The sequence below is a fragment of the Balaenoptera borealis genome, assembly GCF_965194805.1.
Source record: "Balaenoptera borealis genome assembly, chromosome: X".
NCBI classification, from domain to species: Eukaryota; Metazoa; Chordata; class Mammalia; order Artiodactyla; family Balaenopteridae; genus Balaenoptera; species Balaenoptera borealis.
Window position 1 is genome coordinate 27,721,011 of NC_138881.1, and position 17,789 is coordinate 27,738,799.

The 17,789-nt window shown below is 39.7% G+C and overlaps 1 protein-coding gene across 11 annotated transcripts in view; it reads right to left on the minus strand.

Moving 5' to 3' along the window:
• The window catches only part of DMD (dystrophin), a 2,485,149-nt gene that overhangs the window by 87,167 nt on the left and 2,380,193 nt on the right, over window positions 1-17,789 (minus strand). For all 11 annotated transcript variants that reach the window (XM_082378022.1, XM_082378021.1, XM_082378025.1 and 8 more), the window contains 3 exons: window positions 16,737-16,938; window positions 14,434-14,519; window positions 12,176-12,333 (listed from right to left, as the gene is read on the minus strand). In XM_082378022.1, the coding sequence (XP_082234148.1) occupies window positions 12,176-12,333; window positions 14,434-14,519; window positions 16,737-16,938 (446 nt within the window). The remainder of the gene's footprint in view (window positions 1-12,175; window positions 12,334-14,433; window positions 14,520-16,736; window positions 16,939-17,789) is intronic.

A 17,789-nucleotide genomic window follows, 5' to 3' on the forward strand; every position in this document is an offset into this window, starting at 1 on the left:
GAACTCCCCAAAACAGAGTAGAATGGTGGTTATTAGAGGCTGAGGGTAGGGGAATTGGGGAGATTATCCACTTACAGCTAGTAGATAAATAAGCCCTGGAGATCTAATGCACAGCACGGTGATTACAGTCAACAATACTGTATTATAAACTTCAAAGTTGCTAAGAGACTAGATCTCAATTGTTCTCACCACAAAAGAGAAACGGTAATTCTGTGACGTGGGAGAGGTGTTAGCTAACACTAGGGTGGTACTCATATTGCAATATACGTGTCAAATCAACACGTTGTACATTAAACTATAAAATCTTATATGTCAATTATACCTCAATTAAAAATTTTTAAGGTTGTACATTAAACTTATACCATGTTATATGTCAATTATACCTCAATTTTTAAAATTTTAAGCTAAAAATATATTTACATGTTGTGGAGAGAGGAAAGAAAAAGGACTGATAAATTAAAAAAGCCCAAACTGGAAGTAACAAGGGAACATGCTAAAATCGCAGACCCTGATTTGAAATCAGGCTGCTTTTCAAATAGAAACTCTATGCAATGTATTTCATGACAAATAACAGAAATTTATTTATTCATGGCAAATAATTAACCAAAGCAAGGTTAAGGCAGTCAGCTAGTACAAGAGTGTGTGTGTGTGTGTGTGTGTGTGTGTGTGTGTGTGTACATGTGTGAGTGTATGTTTTCATTTCTTTACTAGAGTTCCTGCCCATTTCGAAGAAAAATAATAAGTAAATTTATAAATATTGCATGCATTCATATGCATGGATAGAATTTCCAAACATTCTTATTGACAGAAATTTATGGAAAATACTGGGGACAAACCACAGATTTTTAAAAAAGGTTAATCTCTCCTTCCTGGCCATTTTCATCTGCTGTTTTCACAAGTAAAATGTTCCCTTCATAAATCCAAATAACCCTTTCAATATCGCTGCCATTGTTAATAGGTTATAGCATTAATAGCTGACAACCCAACTTTTCTGGCCCTGATTATGAAAAGCCCTAGTGTTTGGAAAGATTTGCTGAATTCAAATTGATCAAAACTGTTTTGTGAATTACAGTCTGTACACAAAGATTTAGAAGTACAAAGAGAATGGCTAGCCAGGGTCAGACGGTATAGGACAGGCAGTTCCTGGCTGTTCCCTGAGCTGTTATTACGATTTCTTTAACAACCTCTAAATCTACCAAGGGCATCAGTGGAATATTTTACATAAGAGAGAAGTCTGCACTAGCAACGAACATAAAAGGAGGAACAAGTTGTAAAGAATATTAATGACTCTTCTTCCAAACAATCCCAATTTTTATGAAAATCAAATGAGTGATAAAAAAATCTGCTATAAAACTATACGAAACCTGCATGTAACAAATAAAACAGAAGGAAAGTGGCATTTTGATCATCTTAGACATAAGATCCTTGTGTCTTACCTTTGAGCTGTTGAGGAAACTATAGTGTAGGGGCACCAGGGATCATTTATACGAGGCTCCACACAATGTTTTTTTCACATCTTGTTCTTAGTCTACACTACTTCTATTCAGAGAACAGTTGGTCTCACGTGAAAGGCCACACTATACATATAAGACTGTTTTCTATATCCTGTATTTCTGTTACAAGAATTGTTACCCAGAAGATCAGGTAAGACTTGGCTGATAATGACCAAGCTTTAAAGTATATACAGTAATCCATATCCCTTTCTGCTTTTTCCATTTACAACACTTAGCATATAATATAATCAAAGAAACCTGGGGATAAGTAACTCTTGAGATAATCTGTTTCACTTGATGTGACAGATGAAAAAAGGCTCAAAGAGGAAACAGCTCAAGATCATCTATTATTTTAAGACTAAAATATGTATGCCTAAAGGAGTTTTTAAAGAAGGGTGGACAAAAGTGATTTCCGATGGGAACATACAAGGCTGATCTCCAAAATCTTTTGAATCTTTAACTTGTCCAAGAGTACGAGAGGCTCTGATATCTAAATATGGCCTGCCTGAGACAATGGCCAGGTACCAATCTTGAACTGAATTCTATACTGGTCTACTGAGAGCTACATGAAGATACAACTGAATATTCAATAAGCACTGAGATAAATGCATACTCTTATCTCTTCTGATCGGCTCCTTTCCTCCTTCTTTTTGACATTACGTGTCCTTCCTCCTACCATTAGATGCTATGGCATATATGAGCTACATGGACTGACAGGTGCCAGGTTAACATAAATTGAGGTAGCAAAAGGGAAAAAAGAAACAGAAAAGCCTATGAGTTTCTCAATCCTCGTTAGCACATAACTCAGGTTATATGACTTGGTCCCACAAAAGAGTTGGCTGATATGGAAATGTATTTATCAGACACATGCTTACATTGTTATGGGGGAAAAGGATGGTTAATTCCGTGCACTGGCGTTTTAAGCAATGTCATGGCAAAAATAGTATCCAAAAGCAGCTCAGTCAGGAGAAGTCCTATTCTCTCTACATGCAAAATCACCCTGGATGTCCGTGGTGATACTCAGAAAAAGAGAGGGGAAAAGTGGGAGCTCTGTTACAGAAGAAAACCAGCTAATACGCGCAGAAAGAATGGTAGAATGAGAAAACCACTATTAGGCAAGCACTAATGTAATCACTGAATTAGAAAAGGATCATCAATGGAGGCTAAAACCATAGGGTGAAAGGCTGTAGAGGAATAGGATGCTCACCAGCGCTCAAAATATCACAAAAATGACTTTCTAATTACAAAGGGAAAAAGATACTTTTACAATGGAAATATCTGACACCACCTTACCATTCTTAGCATTACTGATAAGAACCAAGTGTCATTTTGTCCCTCCAGTTGTGATGTAGTGGGAAAGACACAGCAGTGCCTCTATCGTCCTCTTACCAAAACAAAAAAATTCAACCTGAATCTAATCCAAAGAAACAACCAGAAAAATCCAGAATATGGGACATTCTTAAGAAAGCTGCTTGGACTCTTCAAAAATGTCAATATCATGAATGAAAAAAACAAAAAATGCTGGGAGACTGTTCAGATGAAGTGAAAGTACAGAGGCATGACAAGCCAATGAAAGACAAAGACCTTGACTGGATCCTGGAAGAAAACTACCAGAAATAAGGAACATTCCGAAGCCATGGGGACATTTCAGTGTGGACTGCATGCTAGATGGTATTACTGACTTAATGTTAAATTTGTGTGTGGCAACAGTATTGCAGTTATGCAGGAGAAAGTCTTTTTTTGAAACAAGACATATGGTGAAATGTTCAGGGGTTTATGTTTTATGGTACCTTTAAATGGTAAAGGGGAAAGACGTGTCTGTGTGTGTAGATTCAAATACACACATACATGGGAAAAGTGAAATGTAAATGGGGCAAAACGCTAACCAGGGGTTGGACAGATGTACGAGACGTACAGGTGTTGATCATACTATCCTTTTAACTCTTCTTTATACTTGAAGTTTTTTCAAAATAAAACATTGGTTGGAAACCATTGTTTCTTACCAAGCACCCCTTCCTGGGGGAGGGCAAGGAAGGCAAGAGTATAAGGAACTGTGGTAACTGTGAAAGGGGAGGGGGGAATGCATTAATACCAATGGTATAAAATGTGAAAAACTCTTCAGGGCTAGTTTTCTCGCAAAACACAAACCTAACACCAAACTGATGTCCTCCCTGTTCTCTTAGCTTCATTGCTCTAATGTGTCCCCTCATATACTCGGCCGAGATGTGCTTTCCCCAGATACCCGACTATGAATTTTCAGCCATAAATACGAGTTTAAGAAGCCCAACATTATCAGAAATTTTTCTTGTTTGAAATAAGGATTGAGAGGTCCACAGTTGTGTTCATGAGACAAGAAGAAGTAAAAGGCTTCCCATAACTGCTGTCTTGGGTAGATATCAAGTATTTTATTTAAAGTTCTGAAGATAATGAGCAGGTTGGAGGCCAGCAGTCACTGCTCTAAATATTAATCAAGACTCTGAATCACCCATTAAAGATAAAATAAGCCCAAACAATAACACACAGTGATTATCCACTCTTCATTTACATGTTCAAGGACAACTGTCCTGACCTCAGGCTTTCCACTCCACCTGACTAATAAACCAGTTAACACCATGGCTCCAGGGAACAGAAGCACAATTTTTAAATCTATGCAAACCTGTAAGTATACTCAACGTTATTAATTTATGCTAGAGAGTTCTTATTTAACAGAAAACTTTCACAGATACATGGTAGAGCACATATATCTGCCTGTAGATATCATGGAATATCTTTTCTCAAGTAGGTATCAGGACAAATTATGCTCAAGTACAAGACAGCACATTAACTCTTCCACTGCTGCCTCCTACAATCATTTAAAATCCAGTTCAGGAAGAGGCAAAAGTACAGGAACAGAATACAGAGTAGTGGTTTCCAGAGACTGGGAGCAGGCAGGATGACAACAAAACAAGAGGGAATTTTAGGGGTGATGGAAATGTTCTGTCTTGATTGTAGTGGTGGTGACAAAACTATATGTCTAAACTCAGAGAAGTGAACACTGGAACAGACTGTACTGTATTTTTTTAATGTAGCTTAAAAAAAAGCTAATTAGAAATTTTTTTTTTTTTTTACTATTTTTTCAAATGCCCTCCCCCAAAACCCAAAGCAAACAAAAAAAAAAAACCCTTTAGCTGTTAGTATATCAAGACACCCTGGATAAACAGATAAGGGTATCCCAGGAAGAAGTTTTGCACTTCCCTTCATCTTAAATAATCTTCGTAGAAAGACAGATTTTTTTTAAAAATCCAATTTACAAGCCAGTGACAAACATGGGAAAAAAGAAAATGGTAAATGTTGAACTCATATTTCCTTGTTTCTCTGAGCTTTGTGGGTATCAGTTTGAGTTAGAATTAATGGTGAACTGATCAAAGGGAGTCCAGAATACACTTCCAACTAAAAGCATGGCTCTCAAAAAAAAAAGGTTTTTTTCATTACCACCTCTGCCTCAGCTTTTGTAGGAAAGGGGAAAGAGGGGAGGGGAGGGGAGGGGAGGGGAGGGGAGGGGAGGAGAGGAAGGAAAATTTGCTCCTAACAAAGACTTCTGCTCTAGAAGGGTAAAAAGGAGAAACAGAATGACATGTGCTTTTCCTTAGCAGTAAGTGTATAAATGAAACAGGTTTCAACTCCAACACAAACCTATCTTTGAAACACTGGTGAAGAAAATATCTACCGCTCCACATGGAGAAGTTAACCGCATAAACCACGACATAATTATGAAGGTAAACCACCAGAGCTTATAGTCAAAATAGAAAAGAAGAGCAACTGAAAACCAATAGTGAACTCCCGACAATGCTGATAATACCCTGATAAAAGGTCTTTCCCAAAAATTTGCAGGAATTCTGTCCACGAGCAGGCCCAGTAGGAGCTCGGTGGTGCCACCTCTACTTATATATACCAAGCCCTGGTAACTTATATCGTAGTTATTAGTGAGTATCCAGCAGTCCAAACGGGTGTAAAAAGAATGTCCATAAGACCAAAGGGCCCATATTTTTTTTTTTTTGGAAGGAACATCTTTATTTTATTTTGTTTTTTTAGGCCGCGCCATACAGGCATGCGGGATCTTAGTTCCCCGACCAGGGATCGAACCGGCGCCCCCTGCAGTGGAAGCGTGGAATCTTAACAACTGGACCGCCAGGGAAGTCCCAGAAGGGCCCATAACGGCCAAAGGAAACCTAGGCAAAGCGGATTTTTTAGGAGTTATTTTAAGGATGGGAAATATAAAATGTGATCAATTGGCATGAGGAATGCTGTCAAACTGGTTAAGAAGTGTGTTGGCATGGTACTTTAACACCATCTCAAGAGTCTCTAAAATCTAATCTACAGATGCTGGGTTATGGATAAAAGGAACTGTTAATCTTGGTGGGCTATTCTCATGTTAAAATACACTTTAGATAATCATAACTAACGCTCAGTAAGTACCTACTATGTGCCCACCACTCTAAGTGCCCTGCCTCTATTAGCTCACTTAATCCTCACAACTGCTCCAGGAGCTTAGGGGCCAGGAAGGTCAAGAAATGGGCCCAAGGTTGCACACCCAGCAAATAGCAGACCTGGGATTTGAACCTGGGCAGTCAGCTTCAGGGCCTATGTGCTTAACCACTCTGCCACTCACTACTCCAGATGTCCTGGAATGATCTACTATTTACACACACACACACACACACACACACACACACACACACACACACACTTGTTCTCGACAGTTGAGGTGGTAATTTATTCCCATTTCTGTATCATTCTATATTACAGCAACTGTGCACAGATGATATTCATTTTTGTCAGAGGAATATAAAAACTCAGAAGACAGGTGAAAAAGCAACTTATTCATTTTGAATGCATGAACACAACAGGAGGCAGAAAACAGATGTAGAATAAACAGATTTTGGCACACAAGCTCTTGTAGGTGAAGCATATTGAATATAAAGTTGGTACACTCGATTCTGTCTAAACAATAAGGTCCTTAAAATGTTTACAGAAGAAAATACTACAAAGACTATCGGGGGGGAGGGGTGAAGGGAGTACCTCTCAGGGCACTGCCAAATACCAATTTACAGATACATGACTCTTTTCTGGAGTCACTTTTAAAAACATAAAGTTTTGCCCACCTAAGAGGAAATATTATTTCCTTTCATTTGGAAGTAGACTAGACACCTGAAATTGGGATTAGAGTATTTTAAATAAAGATCATAGTGTGTGTGTACACATGTGTGCTGGGGTAGGTGAAGGAGTGTTCATTTAGCCACATATCCTATTATAACCTAAAATTCATATAAAGGATCATGCTAACACTTTCTTCGTTCAGTCTAATATTTGAACTGGTTAAAGCCATTTATTTCTACTCAGATGGTTTAGCAGAAGGAAATGCTAGCTTGGAACATAGGGAACTTGGGCCTGATGTCTAGTTCTGACATAAATATAATTGCAGAATGTAGAAAATATTCACTCTGCCTCTCTGGGTTTCAGTTTTCTCATCTGAAAAAGGAGAGATGTGGACAATCTCTCAAGTTCCTTCGGGCAGTCTGTTGACTCACTGCCAGGGCAGACCTGGCCTTGCGGAGGTCATAAGGATCAATCTGTTCTGTTAACAAGGAAGATTCCATGGAATATGAAAGCAGATCAACCCGCTGATGCATTAAATTGAAGCTGTATTTCCAAAACAAACTAGTTTCAAATCTTTACTTCTACTACTGCCCAAAAGAGTCATTTTCCCAGTACACGTGTTGACTGCCATATGCTTCTAATGTAGAAACATATCCTGTTGCCTCCTTTAATATCAGTGAAGATACTACTGTCAAATCCATACGTTTATAGTGAATTTTCCCCTTTAAAGTCCACAGATATGACTTCATTTCCTGGCCTCATGGATAATTCCTTGATGGACCTATACTGATTTTTAAATAGGCAAAGCATTTTATTTGGACTTGGCAATTTCCTTTTCTCTTTCTTTTAAAAAGTTTTTGGGTTTTTTTTCCCAATTTTTAAAAATTGTGGTAAGATACGTATACCATAAAATTTACAATCTTAACCATTTTTAAGTGGATAGTTCAATGGTATTAAGTATATACATACTGTTGTGCAACCATCACCACCACCCATCTCCACATGGGCTGAGGAAACCTATAAAAAGATCACCCAGCTAGCACTGCACGTGCAAACACTGCTCTCCTCCTGTCCCTGCCAGGCCCTTGTCTGAGCCAGAAGCCAACACTTTCCTAACTGTACCGACCTGAAAAGAAGGAAGTTTTCTAGTCGGTGACAAAAAAAAAAGGAAATAAAAAGACTACAGTCTGAAGTCAACTTCTCCTTCTGTGATGCAGGGAATGTATTTGTAGGAGAAACAAGTACTTTCCTGCCGTTCATTTCCTTAGGCTGGTAGAAAGAACAGCCTTTGAGCACAAGCTTGCTGAAGGAACCAGCCCGGCCCCATTCCCAAGGTCTTATGCTTCAAACAAAGGGCAGGGGGCATTTTCACTCCTGTTATCTTTCCCTATAGCAAACATTGAATTTTCATGCATGCTGCATGGTTTCCGAAAGGCAAGGTGACAGCCAGAGCTCCTGACTGAGGAAAAGCCCGCCAGGGCTAGGACGCCAGTTCCGAAGGAAGAATTCACAAGGGATCTGTTCATGCAGACTGCCAATTCCTACCAAGTAGAGAGGGCCCCCAAATCTGAGTAATATAAACCTCGCCCGGCTCTGTACCCACAGGACGTGCACCCCAGCCTTTTAGCAACATCCAATTTGCCAACGCTCAGTGTCTTAAAATGAGGATTCCTCTTCTCCCCAACTCTATGTTCCCTGTTTTGTTATGGCATCATGTATTCTAGCAGAGACCCAGAAAAAAATGCCTGTTATTTCACCTTGGGAAGCTGGAGAGCCTTAAAATAAAAAAATGTGGGCTTCCCTGGTGGCGCAGTGGTTGAGAATCTGCCTGCCGGTGCGGGGGACACGGGTTCGAGCCCTGGTCTGGCAGGATCCCACATGCCGCGGAGCGGCTGGGCCCCTGAGCCATAATTGCTGAGCCTGCGCGTCTGGAGCCTGTGCTCCGCAACAGGAGAGGCCGCGATGGTGGGAGGCCCGCGCACCGCGATGAAGAGTGGCCCCCACGTGCCACAACTAGAGAAAGCCCTCGCACAGAAACGAAGACCCAACACAGCCATAAATAAATAAAAAATAAAGAAAAAAAAAAAAAAGAATCAGCTGGCCATGATATCCTCTATTTAAAAAAAAATAAAATAAAAAATAAAAAATAAAAAAATGCATATTTGGGAATGAGGAGGAAAATGGGGGCGGGAGGCATCCGCTCTGGAGTAGGAATCACACTCTTCCACCAGTTGAGGAAATGCAGGGGCGCTGATAAATTGTTCATCTATTAAAACAACAATAAAAACAACCCCCCAACCTGCTTATTTTATTCTCCTCAAAGGGTTTGGGAAGATTAAATGAGAGAACTGTGTGAACAAAAGTAAAATATTACCATCAGTAGCAGCAGTAACAGTATTATTTACAAGCATGGTCAGTACAAATGGTAGGGAGAAGCTGTTACTTGGTAGTAAAAGCAAACCGTGGGCAGCTATGGAAACAGATCAGGAAAGGTCTGAGAGTTAAGTAGAGAAATTAGGATTTATTCAGTGGACCGTGAAAAGAAACTGAAGATTTCGAAGGACGGTGTCATACAGTGAATACGTTTCTCTAAAACCAGTATGAGAGCGGTGAGACTGACGAAAGGCACCAGGGGGTCTAGAGGAGGCTTGCTAGGAAGACAGTGCAATAATCTATCTATGCAAGTGATGAGAAGGCCTGAAAATAGCGTATGAGCGGCAATGAACAGGAATCAAACAAAAGATGTTTCTTTCCCTTAAAAAGAAAAGTTAGCACTTTACTAATTTTTTTTTCTAATTCTAAATGTTCAAAGAAGAAAATCTGGAAAATACAAAAGAGTAGGGAAAAAACCCCGTCCTGTTACCACTGTTAATATCTTGATGGACTTCCCCCCAATCTCACAAAAGACCTTTCTGAGAGCTTGGAGACTGGCTAGCCAGGATGCGTTCAATCCCTATGCCATCAGGTAGTGGACTGAGTTCAAAGTTCTGACGCTGAGAAGAGAGTGTAGCTGTTACAGGGGCAGGGACGGAGCGGAACAAGAGGAGGCAGGTGAGTGAAGAAGGCAAGCATCCCGCAAGAGAATGCAACAGGCTGTCGTGGAACAGACCTGGCTCCTGACAAGAGGACGGCACGACGGAAAGTAGAGTTTCTGTTCAGCAGCCCCTTGTCCCGACAACCAAGTTCAAGAAGCTAGCGCTTACTTATTCCCACCACAAAAGAGAAATGGTAATTATATGATGTGATGGCGCTAACCACTGCTACAATGGCAATCATATTACAATATATAAATGTATCAAATCAACATGTCGTACACCTTAAATTTACACCATGTTATATGTCAGATACATAAAAAAAAAAAAAGACAGAGAGAGCCAGAGTCTGCAGTGAGGGTGACGGTGGCTGCAGCACCAGCAATTCCGCGAGGTGACAGGACAATGGCTCCAGTGGCCCTGAGGCCAGCCCGCCTGACTGTGCGGCAGGAACCGTCTCTCGGTAGAGATGGCTGTCGGCAGGTTCGAGCTCTGACCATTACTCTCACCCTCAGTCACAAGACACACACAACTGTGTATATATGTATATATGAACACATGTGTGTGTACGTGTGTGTGTGTGTGTGTGTGTGTGTGTGTGTGTGTGTGTGTGTGTGGTTTCACAAATAGAAAGTAAAAAAGTTACTGAAACTTGACTAAAGAGAAAACGCTTCGGAAAAAAAATTAAGTCACTGCAAGTTGTTTTATAATAGGATTTTGAAAAAAATGGATCTGGACTATTTGTGGCCATTAATATTCATTGTGTGAAAGTTACTTGTGTCTACGTTCTGGAGTAGAAATGTTAACGCAGCAACGTGTAAGAAAAAACCCAGAGGAAGTGATAGTCTATTCACGTTTTGGGAGATTTGAGTATGAGGTGAAAAAATGCATTTATTTCTCCACATCTGTTTTACTTTTATAGCCAATTTGCCATAATTTTGGCAAAACAATCCAAACAGTATATCCAGTGCTACATTAAGTGGCCTTATTATGTGTGCATTTATTTACTCTGCCCAGTGAACTATTAAACGAATGCGAAAACTGCTCTAAATATCTAAATATTCACAATATTCTGCCCAGAAGGCCTTCTATGGTTTTATCCTAGTCTGTGGTCAGACTACATACAGGTCTAACCCAGTTATTGGTACACCTAGTTCTATCGGTAATGAGATTAGCATGGATGGATGGAGAAACCCCATACAAGAAAAGTAGTTCTTAGCATTTGAAAAACAACATAAGAACACTGTGAATAATGTAACACTCCAAATATCTCATTCCTTCAGTGCTGGTGGTACTACAAACAACTTTTGACAAAAAGCCATCTGGTAATATGTATCAAAAGCCACAAAACTGTTTATATGTGGTAATCCCATTTCTGAGAATTTATCCTAAGGGAAAAACTTGCATCAAAGAAAAGAGCTAACTACATAAAGATGTTCACTGCAGCATTATCTATCTTACCAAAAAAGAGAAACAAACTAAATGGCTATCAACGGAGTGCTGAGGCACTTGGGAGGAAGAGGGTATTTCTGGGGACACTGATTATGGTGTGGAAAAGGCACTGGGGCAGGATACGAAAGAGAATGGACAGGAGTGTGTGCAGCTAGTGACAGACATTAGCAGAGAGTACAAACCTCCGACCTGGTTGTAAGCCTACGGGAAGTCACCATCCAGGCCTTGGAAAAGTAGAGGAATGTCAAAGTTACAAAAGGAAAACTTTAGGGACTTCCCTGGTGGCGCAGTGGTTAAGAATCCACTTGCCAATGCAGGGGACACGGGTTCGAGCCGTGGTCTGGTAGGATCCCACATGCCGCAGAGCAACTAAGCCCATGCGCCACAACTACTGAGCCTGCGCTCTAGAGCCCGCGAGCCACAACTACTGAAGCCTGCGTGCCACAACTACTGAAGCCCACGCGCCTAGAGTCCACGCTCTGCAACAAAGACAAGCCACCACAAGGAGAAGCCTGCGCACCGCAATGAAAAGTAGCCCCCGCTCGCCACAACTAGAGAAAGCCCGCGCACAGCAACGAAGACCCAATGCAGCCAAAAATAAATAAATAAATTAATTTTTTTAAAAAAAAGATAGCTGTGTCAACTATTTACCAACAGCTACTGAAAAGAAGGCTACGATGACAGAATTAGGTTAGGAAAAAAAAACGAAGAGACTAAGACACGCACAGACAAAGGTCATTTTCTTTTTTACAAAGGATTTCTCTGGCTGGAGATTTATTTCCTCCCTCGCTAAACCATGCAGACTCCCTTCCCTCCCAACATCTTAGAAACTGTGGGGTTCTGGCTGCAGACGCAGATTTCTTTCCCTTCCTTTGCACTGTCCTCTCTCCCCAAACCCACAGTTCCAGAAGCCACTGCCTACAGAGGTTTCAAATATCAAAAATCCCTTACCTACCTGCCTACGGAAGAGCTAATGTGAGAAACTACAGTTCTGTGGGTTTTTATATTAATTTCTAGAATACAAAAGAACAAGTATGTTACTTAAGAAGGTGAATAACTTACAAATTGGAAGCAGCTCCTGACACTCGGCTCAATGTTACTGCCCCCAAAGGATGCGACTTCACCCAACTGTCTTGGGATTTGGATAGAATCATGCAGAAGGAGGCCCAGTCTGCGCTGGTCACAAAATCCCGTTGAACTGGCCACTTGCTTGAAAAGGTCTACAAAAGGAAAAAGAGAATTGCAACCATCAAAAAGCAGAACCAAGTAGATGTTAGCAGAATCTAAGGACCAACTCAATTCCAGCACCAATTCTCAAGAGTAGCCAATATTCCCACAGTGTACTTCTACTGTACACTAATCTGCACATTATTTTTATGGATCAAGTTAATCATCACTGTGTATATATGAAGTGTGACAACTTTTAAATAAACTACAGCCCTGCAAGTAATGAGAGCTCACATACAGTTCTGACACGTGAGTTTTTCCTAAGCCAGAACATAATCCTTTGGAAAATATTTTATATATAGGACATGATCACCATCATAAAATAAATGTTTTAGCCTTAAGAAACATAGAATGGGCCCAAAGCACCATCCCCTTTGGACATCAGATTCCAAAATATATCAAAATTGGGACTTCTTTATGCAGTCATATGATCACTGAGTTTCTCGTACATGTTCCCACAGGATGCTGTACATATTCGTAATTAGCTCATATCACTTTACACTGTCACTGATTTCACATGTGTCTTTTTGGCTGAAGAATGATATCCCCTCAAGGCTGGGACCATATCTTGGTCAACTGTGTGCTGGAAATGTGTGGAGTAGAAGAGCAGCGCCTGGAGGACAGCAGGTGCCCAATATACGTGCATTCACAGCATGAATGAATATACCAAACACTCGCAACATGTTTTGTTCTCAGAAATAAAATTATTTTAATCCTACCTTGTATTCAAATAAAAGTTGCCCAAAAAGTAAGCCCACGGAAGATTCTCCTACTCATAAGCACACTTTAAACCCTAAGAAATTAAATGTTTTAATGAGATATTTAAGATGGCAGTAACAGCACTGAGCTCTCAACAGCATTTTCTCGTCTCTCCAGCGCACACACATAATTTCAGAATTATGAATTATCTTCAAATATCCCAGCTTGAAGTTAACATTTTTGTTTTGCCAACCTCAAACCTGTTCCCTCTCAGTGGTTATTTGAAACACAAACTGGAAGCTTCCTTGATGAATCAAGTTAGTATTACGATGTGCTGGTACTATACCTATCCCGAGTAACTACAATATTTAAAGGACGAAAGCCCACAGAAATATTCTATTTTATCCAAAACACATTTTCAGATGGCTAACAAAAGCTGTTCTGTTCTTTTTTCTTGGGTTCTTAGGATGAGAAAACTCAAGTGGAAACTACATAAAAGTGAGAGCTAAAAGAGCTTGTGTATTTTGTGGCTTACTCCTAGGGGGGAAATGCGCAGTAGGACCCAGAGTGGCTTTGGAGGAATTCAATCTCTTTTATCTCCTGCCCGTCCTTAAGCTCAGCACATCTCCACATCCCTGTGTGGCTAGGCCTTAGGGGAAAAGAGAAAAGACAAGATACACTAGGTTTGTTTAATATTCCTACCGAAAAGATTTCTCACGAGCATTTAAAGGGGAAAAACAAGTACATTCCTTCACAGTGGGAATGAATGGTTGCTTAGTCATCTCAACTGTCCCTCCTCTAGCATTTGCTTTTAATTTGGATTTACAAATTTTAAGCAGAAGAGCCCAATAGCTAATCAAAAGGAAATTCTGTAAGGTGTTATTTACCCTGTAAGAAATGGCAAGCTGTCTCTCAAATAATAAAATGTTAATCACATCACAGAATTGGGTATGTCAGTACAACTCGCAGTAAGATGATTATAAAATAAACAAGGTTTCTTGAACACGAATGCCAGATAGTACTCTTTAAATAAGAATCCAAAGACGAGGCAAGTGCACGGATTAAACCTTCACATTTATTTTTCTGACTTAGACAAAGGGGTTAGGAAATCGGACTTTATCCCCGAGGAACGTGTGTTTTACTCAGACACAGTCGATGTAATGTAAAATAATACTCGGACTGGAGAAGTTAATGCTCATTCTCTATTTAAATACCTACAATTTAACATCTGACAGGGAACGGCACAAATCAAATTTTATGACAGTCTGAAAGCAGTTCTACATCTTACATGAGGAACCTGCTGTCAAATAAGAACACCATGTTATTCCCCATCTAGAACTGGGGTAATTAGCCAACATTAATAAAAGAATACTGAGTTAATATACATGACTTACATCTGTACTTGTCTTCCAAATGTGCTTTACACAGAGAAATGATGCCAGTTTTAAAAGACAGGACCCGGATCCTCCCTGTTCGTCCCCTGTTATGAATAATCAAAGCAGAAAACAATTACTGACACTTTACTGAACGATAAACACTTCTTAGTTAAGAGGAAAAACCTTGGATATGGAAACTCTACTGACCATTGTTTTATTAAGATCATTTAGAATGTTTCTGAGTTCATTATCTATTTGGCTGATGACCTAGAATGCGATGGAAATTTGACCAACTCGACCAATGAACATTTACCAAGTTTTCAATTCTTAAAAGCCCTTACTTGAATGGTAAGAGTTTCTCTACATAAAAATAAGAAAAATATCCTTCTATTCATCTATGGAGGGCCACCTGGGTTTATGTCGATAAGGGGAAGAATTACTACTACGTACTAAGAAAATCACCTACTTCAGTTACTGAAGCCAAAAAATACCAGCAAGTAACTGCTCTGCCCTCATAACACTCATTTAGATTTTCATCAGATTGCCCCTTATTGAGAAGAAAATTAATCACTTCAGGCCACAAAACACACAGTGTAAAATATGAACATTTATCCCTACAAGAAAAATATGATACAGTCTATTAGAGAGCATTTGAATAGATGATCTTAATGAGCAATTTAAAAATAACCTATTGCTATAGCCATGTTTTAACATAGGTATGCTTTCACTTTACATATAAACCATTCCACATGACAAATTTATTAACAAGTTCATTTTGCCCATGGGAAAAAATTAAAAGAATGAAAAGTTTTTCATTTTGTAGAAAATGTCTTTTGATAATTTTCAGCCTTTATTTTGTTATGAAAAACAACTGAACCATATATGTCGGTTAAAAAAAAAGTCTGTAGAATAACTGTAAAGGATAGAGTGGTTATTTTTGGTGAACAATATGCTCAGCTTTCAACTGGTACAATTCACTAAATCCATTAGTCAAACAAAAATCCTGGGTCCTACTGCGTTAACAAAAGTACTATCATTGGAAGATTTTATCTTTTTCCCTCTTTAAAACGGCAAATCAAAGTTTAAGAAACTTTATATAGTGACTCAGGTCTTCAAGGAGTTAAAATTGTCCCCAGATAATTTTCAGGCAATTGTCCCCAGATAATTTTCAGGCATAGAGAAGGGAAGTTATATACTCAGAATCCATTCGTACATCATCTGCAAAGAGAATGGTGCCAAAATATATTTGAGGGAAGACCTGAATAGAAACCCTTATCAAAGCAAATCTAAGGATAATCCGTAATTAAAATCCAACATGATCAAGGGCTTGGTAGATAATGATGAGAATTCAACAGCCAGGTGATCTTGGAACTTGAAAAGCAATACCTTATCAAAATAACAAAGAAAAAAGGTATACATTTATATCCAGGAGGTGGTAGAAATGTACACCAAAGGCAAAAGCAAATAGTTGCTATGCAACTCCTTTCAGAAGACCTTCCCAGATTTCCAAACGCAGAATACGTTCTTGTTGACATGTGAAATCAGGCATATAGTAATTTTGATGTCTAAGAAGAATTCAGTTGAAATTAAGACCAATTCCTTCTGCTACCTTCCTCAATTGTCTTCATTAAGCTCAAGACAAAAGTGGGGAGTTCTCCTATGTGCAATCCAAAAGAAATAAAAGAGTGTTTTCTAAGAGAGAGGGATGAATGGAGGTGCCAAAGTGAAACTTCATAAATCCTTATTAAAAAAAAAAAAACAAGGCTTCCCCAGTTTGAAGATCTGGATTTGCTGCATTAGGGCTTGTTTTCTATTTTTTTTTTTTTTTTTTTTTTTGGCTTATCAATTTACACTCTTCTGCAAAAAATCTCTCGAGTATCAGCTAACACTATTCAGAGCTGGTGACAGGTGTGGCAGCATCTCCAGGAGCACATCCCTCTCTGCCGGTGAGAGGAAGCCACCCCCGAAGAGGACGGAGGAGTTCAAAATTCACAGGCAAGAAAGGGAAAGAACTCATGGCTACACACTGACTCATTCTACTATTCGAAAAATGAGTATCTCAGGGTTTGGTTTGTTTTCTAATCTGAGAGCATTCTACGTTCTAGTTCTTACCTCCTAGCTTATAAAAATATTTTTCAGTTCCATTAAATGCAAAAATGATTAATCACGGGGATAGCATTAGGTCACACGGCTTCATGAAACTTTCACCCTGAGGACCGTATTTCTAGACTGGAGCCCTGTTGTGACGCTTAACTACACCGTCACCGGTCTGTAAACTAAGCCTCCAGTGGTACAGTCTGGAGAAAGCCTGCTGTACGTACGTGTCATAAACATTCAGCAGCCAATTGAGACACATGTCCACGCAGAGAGGGACGTTGACCAGACTGTTGTGCTCTTGCTCCAGGCGATCGTAAATCGTGGTCAAACAATTAATGATCTGCAGGATGTCCGTGGGCTGGTCATTTTGCTTGAGGTTGTGCTGGTCCAGGGCATCGCATGCAGCTGACAGGCTCAAGAGATCCACTGCAAAAGCCACATAAAATCACAGGTGATTCAAAGGGGAAAATCCTTCTCTCACTGTTTTTCTTTTTGACAATCCTGGTAGGATTGGCTTGTACCCTTTAGTAAACAGCAAACCCGAACCCTACCCTCTTTGATTAAAGTGTTTTCTTTTCACCCCTCGGCTCTAAGTCTGATAAGTGTGATGAGCATTCAAGCTCTGAGGCTGTCCTCAAGTCCCACCGGCATTGCGTGAAGATGTGGATGAAGAGACAGTTCCCATTCCTGAACTATTAGGAAATATTTGAGCGTTAAGGGGACCTAGAGTGTTCTACAGGAACAGAGTCATTTCCACCTGAATTAGGAAGAAAAAGAGCTGTCTTACTAGAGATTTTCAAAGAGTTCCTGAGAATACTTTCTTGTATTAGTACCAGAGGAGGTCAGTTTGATTAATCTGCGTGGTTAGGGTTGTGCAAACTCTTATTTCCAGCTATGCATTTATAATCATTAAGCGTTTTCCTCCTTGAAATATCAGTCACCTCCTAATCTCTCTGCTACATTAACACTAGGTGAAAAAATAATCACCTTCACTAAAATTGTCTATAGGCCAACTAAAATAAATGCATCATCTATCCAGTTTTCAGATGCAAGGCTCACTTATTTCTCCTTCCACCTTCAAATTACAGTCCACAACGTACTTCTCAAGTCCACTAAGAACTTTATAAGTTTGGGGGCGGGGGTGGAGGTTCCCGTGATCTGAGGTGGTATTTAATCATATACTGAAAGACAAACATTTATCAAAAGTGAAGCCTCAACACTGCCCAACATGAGCAAATCGTAAGCTCTACTCCCAAGTGTCACAGAAAGATGCTTTT